Source organism: Engystomops pustulosus, chromosome 5, assembly GCF_040894005.1.
Source record: "Engystomops pustulosus chromosome 5, aEngPut4.maternal, whole genome shotgun sequence".
NCBI classification, from domain to species: Eukaryota; Metazoa; Chordata; class Amphibia; order Anura; family Leptodactylidae; genus Engystomops; species Engystomops pustulosus.
This window is the reverse complement of record NC_092415.1, coordinates 159,547,776-159,563,881: the sequence shown is the minus strand read 5'-3', so window position 1 is coordinate 159,563,881 and position 16,106 is coordinate 159,547,776. Positions and strand designations below refer to the sequence as shown.

General features: G+C 38.7%; 1 protein-coding gene across 1 annotated transcript in view; it reads left to right on the top strand.

The window, feature by feature from the left end:
• The window catches only part of CMC1 (C-X9-C motif containing 1), a 37,804-nt gene extending 24,199 nt beyond the window's left edge, over positions 1–13,605 (top strand). The window contains exons 3-4 of the mRNA XM_072154819.1: positions 13,002–13,092; positions 13,376–13,605. Coding sequence (XP_072010920.1) covers positions 13,002–13,092; positions 13,376–13,496 — 212 coding nt within the window. The 3' untranslated portion in view covers positions 13,497–13,605. The remainder of the gene's footprint in view (positions 1–13,001; positions 13,093–13,375) is intronic.
• The last annotated feature ends 2,501 nt before the right edge of the window (positions 13,606–16,106 follow it).

Below are 16,106 nucleotides of genomic sequence, written 5' to 3'. Positions count from 1 at the left end.
ATTTGGCAGGTGATGAGCAGTACCTGGTTTTCTCCACACATACATCTTAGAATTAACACCAAGATTATATATATGTGTGTGTGTGTGTGTGTAATAATCCCATAAAGTACAATTCACTAGTAGTCCTAGTTAGTACATTTTAAGCCGTGTAGAAGTAAGTCCGTGTTGAGAGCATGTTTTGCCTAATTTGGGGCCTGCTTACATTGTGGTGGGTGCCTGCAGCTGAAAATCCCAGTTGCATGGGTCAGAGAAGATACGTTTGAATAAAAAGCAGCATCACTCATTTGTATTCCAGTGAATCAAGTATTCTCTTTATTCATCAGAGATACGTGCAACATTTAGCCAATCATTGACAAAAACCAAGTGTTTTTGTAAATGAGAATACTTGATTCACTAGATTACAACAGAGTGCTGCACTTTTTCTTCAGTTAGTTCATAGGGCTCTGCGGGAACCTGTCACCAGCTGTATTTGTGAAAATGTGGTGACAGGTTCCCTTTAACTTATTTTGTTTTTTGTTATCTTATTACTGACAAGTAAAGATGACTTTTGTCAAGATGGAATCCGGTTATGAAACCGGTCTTATCAAACAAAAGTTCCACTTCTGGGCATTGAAATAGATACCCGGTCAGTAAAGACTTTTCAGGCCTCGTAATTAAGGAACTATAAACTGTGAGACCAAGCAGGGCTGTGGTGGTAGTGATCATTTTGGTTTCTATAAACTGATCTGCATTTTTTTCATAGTCTCATTAACTATATTTGGAGTGATCAGTGAAAAATGTTTCCATCTAGAAGTGATCTATTAATAGATAATTATGTATTATATTTAATACATCTGTGTGCCTTACTCCAAATAAACGGATGGCACTCTGAGCTGCCTGTAATTTGCTAAATATATCAGTCCCGTTACTACAAATTTTGTACTTTTCCTCAACTAAAAATACTCATCAGAAACACTAGGAGTATTTTTTACTATGCCAGAAAAAAATTGATGCGACTTCTGTAGTAACCCAGCTACAGAGCCTGTGGTGTGGTCTCCTTAGTACATTTCCGTTGTGAACGCTGTGCCTCTTTATCTCCTTGTGCGACCGCTGTAGAATTGACACCAAGGACATTGACAACTGTATAACTTGCTATTGAAGACATCATCTTTTTATCACGCTGTAAGCAGTTTGTAGTGACAATATCCTTCTCTTCTGAAGCAACGTGCTTAGCACAGTCCTCCACCTCCGCTGCTCTTTGTTTTAACGCCTGCAAATCATATCAGTGCAAGGTGTTGAGCATCCAGCAAATAAATAAATAAATAAGAGTAGCCCTCCCTATTCAAGGCAAACACTTTCATTTATTTGAAGAGTGTGATCACAATATCTTAAGTGTTGTGATAATATACATGGTGAGATGACACCTCAGTAGGGCCAGCTACTAAGTAGAAAAAAAAATGGTAAAGATTTTCAAGCTGCAGCCAGGGCAAAGCAGAGACCAAGTTATGCCGCTGTCTATAGTTATGTTTTTAACAAGTGTGAGCCTTGTTGTTGGATCTGCTGTGGCTGAATACATTGCATGTACATAGAATACCACATCACTACAAATGCCATGACAGGGGAAGTCACATCTTCAAGGCTTGGAGACCATTGCATTTGAAAACCAAAACTAGACTTTAAAGGCCAAGGTGACCAAGTGATCAAGCTCATTTTTCAAAACCAGCATGTATCACTTCATCCGGTTATAACTTTAGAGCGCTTTAACTTACCCAATTGTTTTTGAGTTTGTTTTTCCGTGACATTTTGGACATCAAATTTTGGTTGATATATTTTGAATTTATTTATAAAAAAAAAAAAAAAGAAAGGTAAATTTGATTCTTTATTAAAAAAAATGGCAAACTTCAAAATGTTCTGTTTTTCAAACTGATAGTCTTACCACCCAAGTTAGTTACTAACAAACATTGACCATATCTCAGCTTTGTGTTGACGTAATTTTAGAAATTTTTGTTTTCTTATGACGCTAGAAAGATCACAAATCCAACGGGATTCTCTCAAATCTTCAAGAAAATTTTTTGAGTCAATTATTTTTGGACCATTTCATTTCTATAGGGGTTTTGGAAGTTCCGCCTTTAGAGACCCACCACATATCACCCCGTTCTATTAGCTTCACCCCTCAAACTATTCAAACTACACAGCAGGTAGGAAGCTTGTTAACCCTTTATGTATTTTACAGAAATTCAAACAAAATGAAGGTTCTATTTGGAATTCACTAATATTTGTCATTACTACATTCATTTAGTACCCAAATTTACCCACATTAACTAAATAAAAGTAGAAAATGCATCTAGGAATACATTGGGCAGTTTTTTTCGAGTAAGAATGTGGATGTAACCGGCTGTCCGCTCACATGGGGAAGCACGGAAGGGAAGGAGCGCCATTGAGCTTTTGTAGGGTAGAATGGTTTTCAGGTGCCATGACGTATTTGTAGAGCCGCTGGGGCCATTTTTGTACAGGAGGTTTTCATTTTTGTAAATGTATGAACACATTGTAAAACTATACAAATTTGTTATACCCATGATCACACCGACCCAAAGAATGAAGTAGAAATGGCATTTGGGCACACAGTGAAATCCGTAAAATCCAACCCCACAAGAAAACGCAGCAAACATGTTTTTTCACTAATTTCCCTGCATTTGGAATTTTTTTTTTCCTGCTTCCCAGTACACGGCATGAAATATTAAATACCATCACTAGGAAGTACAATTTGTTACGCAGAAAACAAGCCCTTACACAGAATTTTACATGGAAAAATGGAAAACATTTTGAAGAAGGGAAGTGAAAAATGAAAACACAAAAACGTTTTATTTTTCTGTTTACAAAGCTTTGTGAGGGCTTGTTTTCTGCGTAACAAACTGTACTTCCTAGTGACTGTATTTTATGTTCCATCCCTTGTACTGGGAAGTGGAAATACTATTTATAATGCGGTGAAGTTGACAAACCGCATTTTCGCCATTTTCTTGTGGGTTCTGTTTTTACACCTTTGACTGTACACTCCAAATGGCGCATCTAATATATTCTTTGGTTCGGTACGATCACAGGGATGCCTAATTTATATAGGTTTTATTAGATTTTAAAAGATTTTAACAAAAAATAAAACTTTTTGTACCCCCAAATTATTAATTTTACCATATTTTGACTCCAATAACTTTTTCATACTTGGGAGTATGGAGTTGGCCAATGTGTCATTTTTTTTTACTGGACAAGCTGACTTTATGTGTTGGGAAAGGGCAAATCCGTGGTGGACATTTGATCGCTTTTTTCGATTACGGGGTTCACAGCCGGTAATAACTGTTTCTACATTTTTATAGATTGGGAAATTTGGGACCATTTATTACAGTGCATTAGAGGTGGCAGCCTATGCATCTGCATAGACTGACAGGCCTGAGTTGGGGCATGAGCTGAAGTAAGACTGGTGTACGGCATTGGTGTCTTGTGCTAAATATTATGTAATTCAGTAACTAATTGTACTACTCTCCTACACTTCACATGAAGAGATAGAACTTGTGTAGTATATTGCATTACCTGCAATAAATGCCACATCCAGTATGTCATAAGACTGTCTAGTTTAACTGTGCACTGTCATACTATTAGACCTTTTTAACCCCTTAATGCTCCATGCCATACATATATCTAGGTGTTATAGAGCTTTAAAAAAAAAAAAAGGGCTCAATGAGTGCATACAGCAGCAAATGCCCGCAGCTAACATACAATGTGCCGCCATCTTTATTTAGATTGTTGCTCCCCGTGACGCCATAACAGCCTCATGTCTTTGCAAGGTAAGAGGCTATCTGGTTCCTGCTGATCTATAACAAAGTGTGATTTGCACATTGTAATAGATGATGTGGAAAATCCCCATATACTGCCATACTGTAGCATTGCAGTATATGGAAGGAACAATTGGACAACCAGTGGTAAAGTACCCTAGGGGGTGTAAAAAATAGTAAATAATTTAAAAAAAATAATTAAACCAAATAGTTAAAATCACCCCCTTTCCCTACAATGGATATAAAAAGAAGTTAAATCATACACGTGTGAGATCCCCACTGAAAAATGACTACTGAGTTGATTTTCTTTTTTTTATGAACTGGTCAAACTGGGGCTGGTGGCTGGCTGTATAATGGGGCAGGGGCTGGCTACTGGGGAATGGCTGGCTGGCTATATGCAGGGGCAGGGGGCTGGCTGTATAATGGAGCTAGCTTCATACTGGGGGGAGGCTGTAACCAAAGCATTTCACACTCTAGGCTTATACTCGAGTCAATATTTTTTGTGGTAAAATTAAAAGCTTTGGCTTATATTCGGGTTGGCTTATGCTCGAGTTTATACAGTATAATGTGAAAATTGTAAAACACTGATCCCACATATAGAAACACTTTGTCCGCAACGACCCATACAATCTAAAAAAAATATATTATTGAGCCTGCATGAAACACTAAAAATTATGATTTTTTTTTTTCATCCCACAAAAAAAATACAATAAATAGTGATCAAAAAGCATATCTACTCCTGGTGCAAAGTACAACATGTACTGCAAAAAAAACACGCCATCAACCAGCTCCGTAGGCAAAAAAATAAAAATGGTAAATGTAAATGCAGAATATTCCTAGCGTTCAGATGCTCGGTGTAATGTGAGAAGTATGCTAATAAAGCCTTGTTAATGTTAGGATTCTTTCGCTGTATCTGTATGGAGGCTGTAGCTTGAAGGGGTTATTTTATCACCTTGCAATGAATTCTGTGTGTTCCGAGCAGGGCTTCTTTATCACCATTGCAGAGTGTGCTTGCTGCTGTAACTCGGGGTCTCTTCCCGGGATATCACACCTTTTAACCAAACAAGACTGGTGACTTAACAAGTGAGAGGGACCTCCCGATGGCTTTTGCTAAATAAAAGCAGCCTTCAAAAGCGTCAAGAGAAATTATTTATTTTATCGAAAGCAACTCAGCAGTCATTTTCCAGTGGGGACCTCACATCATACCTGCACGAGCCTACAGCTTAAGACTGTCTGCATGTTCTTCCTCTGAAATATCGCACCCTTCTCTGACTTCAATATCAGGGTGATGCTTATTTTGGCCTTTTAGTTTTTTGATGATAGTTTTGTTCAATGGGATACTTTTCATTTATTAAAGGAAACAAACGCATCTTCCCCCATACTCTCTACCAAAATGTGTATGACTTCCAAACCTTCAAACGTAACCCAAAGACCATCTGTTCAATGTTGCCTGCAACACACAATCAGGAGCGGAGTAAGACTACCATAGGCCCTGGGCTGCATGGACATTCTAGCCCCCACGAGTCTGGAATTCGCTTCCTACACATGGTACTAGAATCAAGCTTCTTGGGGGAATGGAGGAGGTTTCAGCGCTTTGGGAGTACCTTCAGAGGTCCTGGATTGAATCTTGTGTATACTGTATGTGTATTTAGAGCAGGAACAGATCAATGAGGATTTGATGGGTCAAGGTCCTTCTTAGAATAAATTTTGGTTGGTGGTTTGGGTGGCCATGGGCCCCTGAGAAGGTTTGGGCCCCAGCCTACCACCCAAACTGCCTGTGTTTATAATCTACAGCTGCACACAATAACTACTCTGTCCCCTCACCTTGTGTCTCCATCTGCCTTCTTGGACACGGTCCTCCTCCCACTTGTTCCAGACCTCTGCAGTTTTTGTATTTTCACTTTGTCTTTATGTAATCTATGTGAATCCCTTAATGATGGTTCTCTATAAATTACCATAATCCTCCATTTTTTAAATAGAATAATACTTTGCTGCCCATCAAAAATGCAACACCATAAAAGAAGCAACCAAAATCCTTTTGAGTTAATGCAAATGTTATGCACTTCAGCATATAGGCAAATTGTGTGCCATTGGTTTGCCTGCAGCAGGTTGATAATGGGATGATTTGGGTCCATAGGTATCATAGTAGATTAGATTAAAGGAAGCGGGTAAATGAAATTAATGATCAACATCTCATCTTGAGAACCTAGTTCTTACAACATTTGTATATTTTTGCTTTCCTTGCGGGACAAGATAATGTTTTCATTGATAACATAACATTTTGGGGACTGTGGGACTTTTTGATCACATTTTATCCTAAATGTTATGTGATGTAAAAATTGGCAGTTTGGATATAAATCGGGCACTATTTCCAGTTATAGTGTTCACTGCCTGGAATATTTTTTTTACTTTAATAGATCAGGCCTTTTGGGACATGGTTATACCTGGAATGTTTATGATTTTTATTTTTATATAGGAGGTTTTTTAAAGGGAACCTGTCATCAGAAGTTGGCCTAAAAAGTACTATTAGTATGTTTTCTAGCAGCTTTACACCTTTCCGATTGTTTCTTTCGTAGCCCAGCATGGTTCCATCAGCCAGAAAATCAACTTTGAAGTGAAATGTAAATTGGTAGTATAAAGTCAAGGAGGGCGGTGAGTTTTAAAAGTGAAGTCGAGCTTTCCCTGTCAAGCTTTCTGAACACCTCCTGTGACTTACATCGTGCACCAGACTTCAGGTTAGTGATGTCTCTGGGTGCAGGCCCATCAGTTAAAGTGAAGGGGTGTTCTGAGACAGGAAAAGCTTGAATTCCGTGTTAAACTCTGCGCCTACTTGTCTTTATACAACAAATTCAGTTACTTTAAAGTTGATTTTCTGGATGGTGCCTCCACCCTGGGCCATGAAAGAAATATGATCTGGAAGGTGTTCAGCTACTTGACAACATACTGATAGTGGTTTATTAGGTATATATTCTGCTGACAGGTTCCCTTTAAAGGTTTTTTTTGTTATTATTTAGTACTTTTTAGGTTCCCTAGGGTGTTTGAACACTAGGGGGGTTCTGATTGCAGTATATTGTGAACATGCAGCTCCTAAATTACAGCAGGAGGTAATGAGGCTTAATTGGCAGCCATAGGAACCTCCCAGAGGCTCCAAGCCATCATGGCAAGCAATCGGAAACCCCTTCTGTCATAGCGGATGCCGATTTGCAGTTATGTGGCTGTGAAGCTGTTGTTTATGTGAAATGATCGGCTTTGACCACAACTAACAGGTTAATTGCCATGACACCTGCCAGCACTGATGGCAATAGTTAGCTGCAGGTGTCTCCTGCATAATACAGCAGATAATCTGCCTCGTATGGAGAGGGCTCAGCCTTTGAACCTTCTTTTTGTACAGCCTTAACCTCTTGAGATAAACAAAAGTGCACACAGTGCAGATACTCGGTAGGCACAATGGAAAAAAATTGATAATGGATTATAGAAATCAACATACAATTCGATAAGTATATATGGCAGGATCTGCTGATGGTTCTGCCGTTTACGGTATTATCAGACAACGTTTGGCAAATGAGCTGCAGCGTCTTCCTGGGGTCTGGTCTAGTTCACGACCAGAGGAAGAAAAACGGGTTTAATTACAACGCCTTTCTGGGACGGAGTGCTGTGTAGTAGCTGGTACTAACAGCTCCTTCTTGGGCATATGCCTTCCCCTACATGTATTTGCCTTACGCCTGATGAAGGGGACAATCTGCTTCCAAAATGTGTTGTCCTGTTGACCGAAATAAACAATAAAACACATGAATTGTACTCAATGGAAGCAGCTTGTAGTTAAACCCAGGTTTTTCCTCTCATTTAACCTCATTTACCTCTTGGGGACATACATGTACTACACTAAATCCTTAAGAGGTTAATAAAATGTTTAAAACTTTTTTGCTGCCCGTGTTTACTGCACTAAATGCTGATGTCTTCATGTTCCCCATTTAGAACGGCGCTATACATTCAAACTTTGCAACCTTTGATTTTTTTTTATTTAATATGGCTTTTGTTTTTTTATGGACAGTAGTGTATGTCCCTTTGTTATGAAAAGTTGATACATCATTGCAGTCTGTTTTATTATGTGGCATGCATTATTAGCTTCAATCTTATATTTAAGGCAAGACACCCAATTTTGATCATTCTAGAAAATCTCAATTAGAGTTCTGAAACACTAATAGATCCAAGAGCTGAATACGTTGTCTCATTACTGAAATGAGCCTGTAAGCTGACAAAGGTAAACGAGAAGCATTTTATGGCTTAGAGACACCAGACGCGCATTATAGACTTGATGCATATTGCATTTTTTTAAATATATAATTATAAAGGTGAGATGATTCAATTAGAATACAGTCCATACTGATAGATGTAACCGTTGTAAATGATTTCAAACATAAGACAGAAAATGTACAAAACAATATTATAGCATTATCTCCTTTCCTTAAAAATATAATAAAACTAGATATTTAGCTTTATTCCCTCTACTCAGAAGCCTGTGTATGGCGGCAGGACAACTGGCTGGAGCACCAACCTTCCCCATGCCCTGTCTGCAGTAGGACACATAGGTGCACATTTACTTACCCCTCCTGACGCATTCCCTGAAAGTGCATTGTCTGACCGGAATGCACTCTGCCGCGATTCACTACGATCGTGCGCCCGATATTGTGCATGTGTCGCTTCCCCGCTCTGGTCTGCTGGAGTTCACCTTCTTCTTACTGGTGCATGTGCTTGATCTTGTGACACAATTTGAAAGTTAAATCCCGCACTCAGTCCGAATTAGTCGGTTCGCCTGACGTCTGAACCGAACAAATAAAAATTGAAATGTAAAGTTTTTAAGGAGATTGCATTAGCAGGACACAGTTTCAGGCGTAGGGAAAGAATATGCAGAGTAATTCATCAGGGTGGGAAAAATAAAAATATGCCTCCAGCACTACCTTAAATAAAATGGCCCCTTCTACATCAATGTTTGACTTTGATGAAGTCTTGTTCTATGATGTGAGGGAATTGCCAAAAAAGAAAATGGACATTTAATGACTGCTCTGGCTCACAGCATGTACAGTGACTTAGGACGGCCGCTAACCCACAAAGCTGTCGGCTTCCACACTCCACAGGGATGTTGGGTGTCACACCCCCTATGATCACCATTCGATTATTAAATAAATAAAATATGGCTTACGCACCAGATTCTGATGTGCACAATGACAAGTCAGACCATCTGCCGTACGCCAAAAATAATTTACCTTTTTTGGCACTCTTATAGTACTGCCGTGTGCCACATTATTCTCCCTCCCTTCCCCCAAATAATGTCTGAAACAAAAAAAAAAAAAAAAGTAAATTCACAGTATCCATCCGCATACCAACCCAGGCTACAAAACTGTAATAGCATTTATTAATCCACAAATGTCATTCAAAAAAAAAAAAAAATCAAAACTTATGGTGCCTTGGAGACAACTTTTATATAAGTAGTAATATTAGTATCACTGTATTAGTATTGACCCAGAAAAAAAAAAGATTTTATTTGTGCTAAATGCAGGAAGTTCCAGTTATAGTGTTCACTGCCTGGAATATTTTTTTACTTTAATAGATCAGGCCTTTTGGGACATGGTTATACCTGACATGTTTATGATTTTTATTTTTATATAGGAGGTTTTTTAAAGGGAACCTGTCATCAGAAGTTGGCCTGAAAAGTACTATTAGTATGTTTTCTAGCAGCTTTACACCTTTCAGATTGTTTCTTTCGTAGCCCAGCATGGTTCCATCAGCCAGAAAATCAACTTTGAAGTGAAATGTAAATTGGTAGTATAAAGTCAAGGAGGGCGGTGAGTTTTAAAAGTGAAGTCGAGCTTTCCCTGTCAAGCTTTCTGAACACCTCCTGTGACTTACATCATGCACCAGACTTCAGGTTAGTGATGTCTCTGGGTGCAGGCCCATCAGTTAAAGTGAAGGGGTGTTCTGAGACAGGAAAAGCTTGAATTCCGTGTTAAACTCTGCGCCTACTTGTCTTTATACAACAAATTCAGTTACTTTAAAGTTGATTTTCTGGATGATGTCTCCACCCTGGGCCATGAAAGAAATATGATCTGGAAGGTGTTCAGCTACTTGACAACATACTGGTAGTGGTTTATTAGGAATTAGGTATATATTCTGCTGACAGGTTTCCTTTAAAGGTTTTTTCTGTTATTATTTAGCACTTTTTAGGTTCCCTAGGGTGTTTGAACACTAGGGGGGTTCTGATTGCAGTATATTGTGAACATGCAGCTCCCAGAGGAAAAAAAATAATTATTTGTGCTAAATGCAGGAAATTTTTTTTCTAAAAAGAATTTCCTCAGTGTTTTTTTTTTTTTTTTTTTTAATATACTGTACAGAATTGGTTAAAAACAGCTTGTAGACTAAATAGCCGGGGCATTGAAGGGGGGAGACAGGTGCGGTAATAAGCTTTACTAGGGCTGCCTAATTCTCCAGGCAGATACCTGTGTTTTCCATGCTATTTTTCATCTCTGCATAGAACAATTGTAACCTGTACCAAAAAGAATTTAAACTAGAGACTAAACCAAACTCCCCAGGGGAGGGGTTGGGGCGGTAGTTTGGCTTCCCTTGTATGTTGGGTTGTTTTGGTTTTAAACTGTTTACAAAACAAAATAAAAAATATCAGATTCATAAAAAAAAACTCAACCAAAGCTGAACCCCTTGGATACTAATCTACCTGCTGTAATGTAGTACTTGTACTAGTATACGACACCCGCGTGTGAAGCTCTGTGTACACATCCAGAACACAGCCTCATCCCACTCATTGCCTCCATTGTAACGGGAAAGAATCTAGGAGCTCTATCAATCGAAACAAATAAAAGCGGGGTTATGTGTTACACGATATGAAAGGAAGGATTCTAATTAAATCCTTGTGCTAAATAAGCGACAAAGACCTTACAAACAGAGTGTGGCTGCAGGCCAGCCATAGCGAGACTTGAGGATCAGATTTGGTCAGCGAGTGAGAAAATGCTTACAACAAGGATTAATTTGTTGATCACAAAGCTATAACATTGTATTAGAAGCCCTAGTCATGTGTAAACCAATTTCAGAAGCTATAAATTCAGCCTGTGCCATCATGCAGAATGTATTGCTCTTTCCATTTAATTACATTTTAGATTTGCCTCTTACATCTTGTGGATATACGTTGTGAGGATGTGTATATGTTGTGAAGAATGGGAGTTATTTGATCACATTTTACAACCTGTGATCTTATACTTGTCATATTTGCTTTATTTGTAAATCCAGTAAATTAAAGTTAATTACACACAAGATAATATTGAAAAGGCTGCAGACTTGTATCGTCTTCTAGGAAGTTTCAGAAGAAAGTCGCAGTATGTGAACCAATGCCATCAATGTTGGACATTGCAGTGAACTAACTGACATACAGAATAATGGGGCACATTTACTTACCCGGCCGCTAGAGTACATCCAAAGTGCATTGTCCGACAATAATGCACTGTGCCGCTATCCACTAAGATTGTGCGCCCGATATCATGCATGGGTCGCTTCCCCGCTCAGGACCGCCGGAGTTCACCATCTTTTTAGTGGTGCAGGTAAGAGCTAGGGCTCGCGACACACTCCCTAAATTGTCGCGCATGGAAGCCAGCACACCTGCTCCAAAAAGGATTGCATTTACCAAAATACCAGTGCACACACTAGTTACATATCTGTGCAAGCCGTGTAATCCCTGAAAAAGGCGCACAATCCAGTGAAAGTGAGCAGTGCGACCCTTAGTAAATGTGCCCCATTGTCTTTAATCCAGCAAATATGCACCTTCTGATTGCTAGATGGTTATCAAAAAAAGTATTTAAAGCTCACTTCTAAGGGAAAGGGACAAGAAGGAATAACACAAATTCTGCCACTTGAAACTAATTTTATATTTTATATGAAATTTTATTTCATATAAATTTACCTTTTAGTTTTTCTAAATTTGCAATTGTTTAATGCTAGTAATTTTCTGGTTTTACTTGTGACTTATAATTTTTAAAAATTATTGTAACAAAATATTAGCTATGAGTATTTATAATAGAGCTTCCATATATCAGCTGCAACCTAAACATAAAAATCTCCCAGAAAAGAAGTTTATATGAGTGAAATAAGGACTAAGTAGATAAAAGGCATCTGGGGTGTGACCAAAAAATCATTATTATGGGTGAGGGACAAGGGGGATCTTCATGAGGATCAACTTAATCAATATCCAAAATTTTTGTTAGTTTTATGAAGTTGGGTAGAAACATATTGATGTTTCTCCTATGTGGTCAATTCAGTCTCCCATCTCTGGAAGCTGCTGGCCACCCGTAGACTGCAGTGAGAGAATATGCATTTCAGAAAGGAGCTTCAGCTCACATTTTGGAGGGGGAGGGGGATTGCAACTAATTTCTCCTCTGTCATTTGGGTAAGGAGGGGGTGGTGCTAAACAGTGGTTTGGGCTGCACAGGGAAGCCCCGAGCCTGTGCACCAACTATACCACAGGTGCAGGCTATAGTGCAATTCCACACTAGGCAGGACCTGGTGCACAATGTCCGGTGGCACAGCCTTCTACTAGATAATCTGGCGTGTGACGAGGTTCATCCTGCACCAAGGTATGATACATTCTTGCCCCCCACCATTGTCTTTAAGTCAAGCCTTGGGTAAAAAGAGAGGGCAGTGGTGACCAACCTTTGGCACAGGTGCCAAAGGTGGCACTCTTAGTCCCTGTTGTGGATGCCTAGGCCATCAACCCAAAGTATTCGATGCTACCTCCTGCATTCCCAGGATGTGCTGTAATCAGTGTTATTTTAAAGTGACACATTTCTGGCTGCTTGGGACAACCCAAGGAGCGAGAAGATGTGGATAAGGGTGTATTAGCATTGGAGCTTATGCTCTGTGCCCCAAAATTCTTCCTGTTCAGAGGATCCTGGAGGGAAAGCTACAATGAATTTTCCTCTCCTACTTACTAATGTATTAGTGTCCTAAGGATAGCAGTGACAAAACAGGGAGCCATAAGTTACTGCTTACATTGGCACGTTGGTACTTTGCGATAAATAAGTAGGTTTTTGTTGTAGTTTGGACACACTGTCTCTAAACGGTTTGCCCTCACTAAGCTAGGGGGTTATAATGATTTTTACAACATTTTAGAATGTTTTACATTGTTTGTTTTTCTTTCAGCTTTCACAAAATGCTGCCAGGAAAATGGATTTCTTATGGTGTTGAAGTGTCGGGATGAAAACGCAGCACTGAAGGAATGCCTCACACAACAGTAAGTGCTATTATATAGCACCTCAATGGTACCAGTATTACGGAGTAGAGCAGGGCTACTCTTAACATTATTTCTGGGACTTGTACCTTACCATTGGTAAAGTAAATGTAATGCTGAAAATAGAGGTTTATCCCAATTATGAAAACTTTCCTTCCTTTGGATTCACTCCCGACTTTGGACCACCAATACCTGCATCAAAGTCTGCATTTCTGAATGTAGCCTTAATTTATTCTGTTACTATAGTTTGCACAAGCTCGTTGACCTTTTCAATTTTATTTTACAGTTATAAGGACCCGACCTTTTATGAAGAGTGCAAACAGGAATACTTAAAGGAACGGGAAGAATTTAGACAGACAGGAATTCCATCCAAAAATAGGCAACAGAAAGTACCAACCAGCATGTAGTGATACATCATCCCCAATTTTTTATTTTTTTTTGTAAATTATTCATCATATCATTGATTTTGATTTTAGTTTCTCATTTCTTGATTAATAAAATATTATTTTTATTTTGCTTTGTGTTTTGGAGTATGATGTTTGTGAAATGAAAATAATGATTTGATTTTTCTAGTGTTTTTTTCTGTTTTTTACTCATCAAACTGAGTAAGAAACAGATTGATACATGCTACAGGAAAGATGGTATAGATATGACTTTAGTAAACACAAAGGATAAAGATATTTCCGGCATTGGTGTACAGAATAAATGGAGCTGCAGGAAGTTTGTTGGAACTGGTCCAGTGTGGTGCCCCCACAGCTTACCTGGTCATTCAGATGCTCAACGGTGTTATGTCCATGGGTTATGTACAAAATAGGTTGAATTTATATGTCCATAAGTTGAATCGGATATAATTGAAAATTGTAGCTTCAGACAAAATTCTTTAGTCCCTGTGACAATTGGATTTTGTATATTTTTTGCCCTCATGGGAACAATAAAATGTAATTAGACACCTTACAACATCTTATCACTACAGCCTGGTACTAAGGTAAAGCATCCAGAGAGCTTCACCAGAGGTGACAGTGGGCAGAGAGGTCTGTCTGTAAGTAGGGGACTACCTGTATAGGGCGAGAAAAAATTTCTTCCTCTCCAGGCTGGTCCAAAATGTTTATTATATACAGGACCTAAAGTGATATCAGAAGCATGTGACTCATCACATGCTTCTAACTTCAGATCTTGTAGGTAATAACTACAGGGTGGATTCACTTCAGTATTTCAGTGATTTTTACAGATGCCAATAGAAGTTTATGTGTAAGCAAAAAAAAAACACTATTTGAGTACATAGTAATTTTTATTTTTTCATGGACGATTCTGGGAAACCAAGAACAGGAAAAAAATGGAACAATGGAAGTGAAAAATGTGAAAAAAAAATTATTTTTCACTGACAAAACTAATATTCATGAGTTTTCTTTTTGCAGACCCACATAATTCTGTAGCTCCAAAATGTTTTCCACTAACCATGGATTAGTGAAAATTGCAACTGTTGAAAAATAGAAAAGAATGGTTCAGTAAGGAATCAGTGAAAATCCTTTATGCCAGGAAGAGAAAAAAGGGTTTGTGAAAAGCCCTGGCTTAAAAAGGTCAGTGAAAATCGCTGAAGTACGGATTTGAAACGCAATGCAAATGTGAAAGAGCCTTTAGGATATAAGATCATAAGTATAAAACCAGTGCAAGGGGCCTAAAACCCCTGTAAAATCAACTAATAATAAAAAGTCTACATGTTTGTCCCTGGACTCTTCAGCCCCAAAATTACTTGCCCATAGCTGCCCAATAATGACTAGAATACCATCAAGGGACTTTTAGAGCCATCATTAAAGGACATCTACCATCAGGATCATGGATTATAAACCAAATACACTTAGATGTTGGTGAATGCCCCCTTTATCAGGATATGCTCTTCTTTTAACGTCTTATGCCCCAGATTTTTAAGAAAATATGCTTTAAAAACTATGCAATTGAGCCTGAGGGGCTCCAGGCTCCATTAACTTCTATGGAGTGTGGAGCCCCTCTGGCACATTTGCATAATTTTTTAAACCTTTTTTTCTTAAAAACAAAGGTATAAAAAGCTAAAGAACAGATCCTGAAAAAGGGGTAACACACCAGCATGCAAGTGTTCTTGGTTTATAATCCATGATCCTGATGGTAGATGCCCTTTAAATCCACTTGCCTACACAAGCGATTTTTCTGACAAACTCGCTCCGCGCGCAAGCAGAATTTACCAGACCGAACCTACAATTACTGAACTAAACAGAAAGTCCAGTTCAGAGTAAACTCATTTGTAGGCAATGGGTTTAAGAGTGGAGGGGCCTGGAAGTATTGAGTGCAGATAGCCCATTAGTGTTGGCTGAAAACACTGGTCAGCAAGGGGTTACCATATTTTTTTTACTTTTTTGCTGGGACTTTTATAATTATACACATATTCACAACCGGGAAATGACTAGCATGGTATTAAACATGAGACCTACAGCAGCCCTCCTTCCACACGAGCAGATACGCCACACAACAATGCTGGAATTATTACTGCAATCATTTCATTTTCTCATTACTTTTGGAAATTGTGGCCAAATCACTAATTACCAAGATGTACATGGCGAAGTACATTAACGATGACGGGGGGGGAATGCCGGCAGTCACAAGAGAAATAGTTTCTTCTGCTTTGTTATTACACAGGTAGTTGATTCTATCAGCTAAAGCCGAGCAAGTAGGATTTGTTTTATGCATATTGAGTTGTGTTCTATTACTTTGCAGGAGATTGCAATCCCTCGAGTCTGTAGTGTTCACTGGTCACAGTAAGTTTCAGCATCTGATACCGTGCCCATTATTTACAGTGTATAGATGTGAGCAGGATAATGGAAAGCTACAAGATATCAAGAGAACAATTCAGAATATCATTCACTTACATGGAAGGAAATATTGGGATTTTGATGTGACTACAGGGGAAAGATGACTTAATATTTCTAGAAAACAAAATTGAAACAAACACTGTATGGAGAATAGATTTTGATTGCAATATTTCAAAA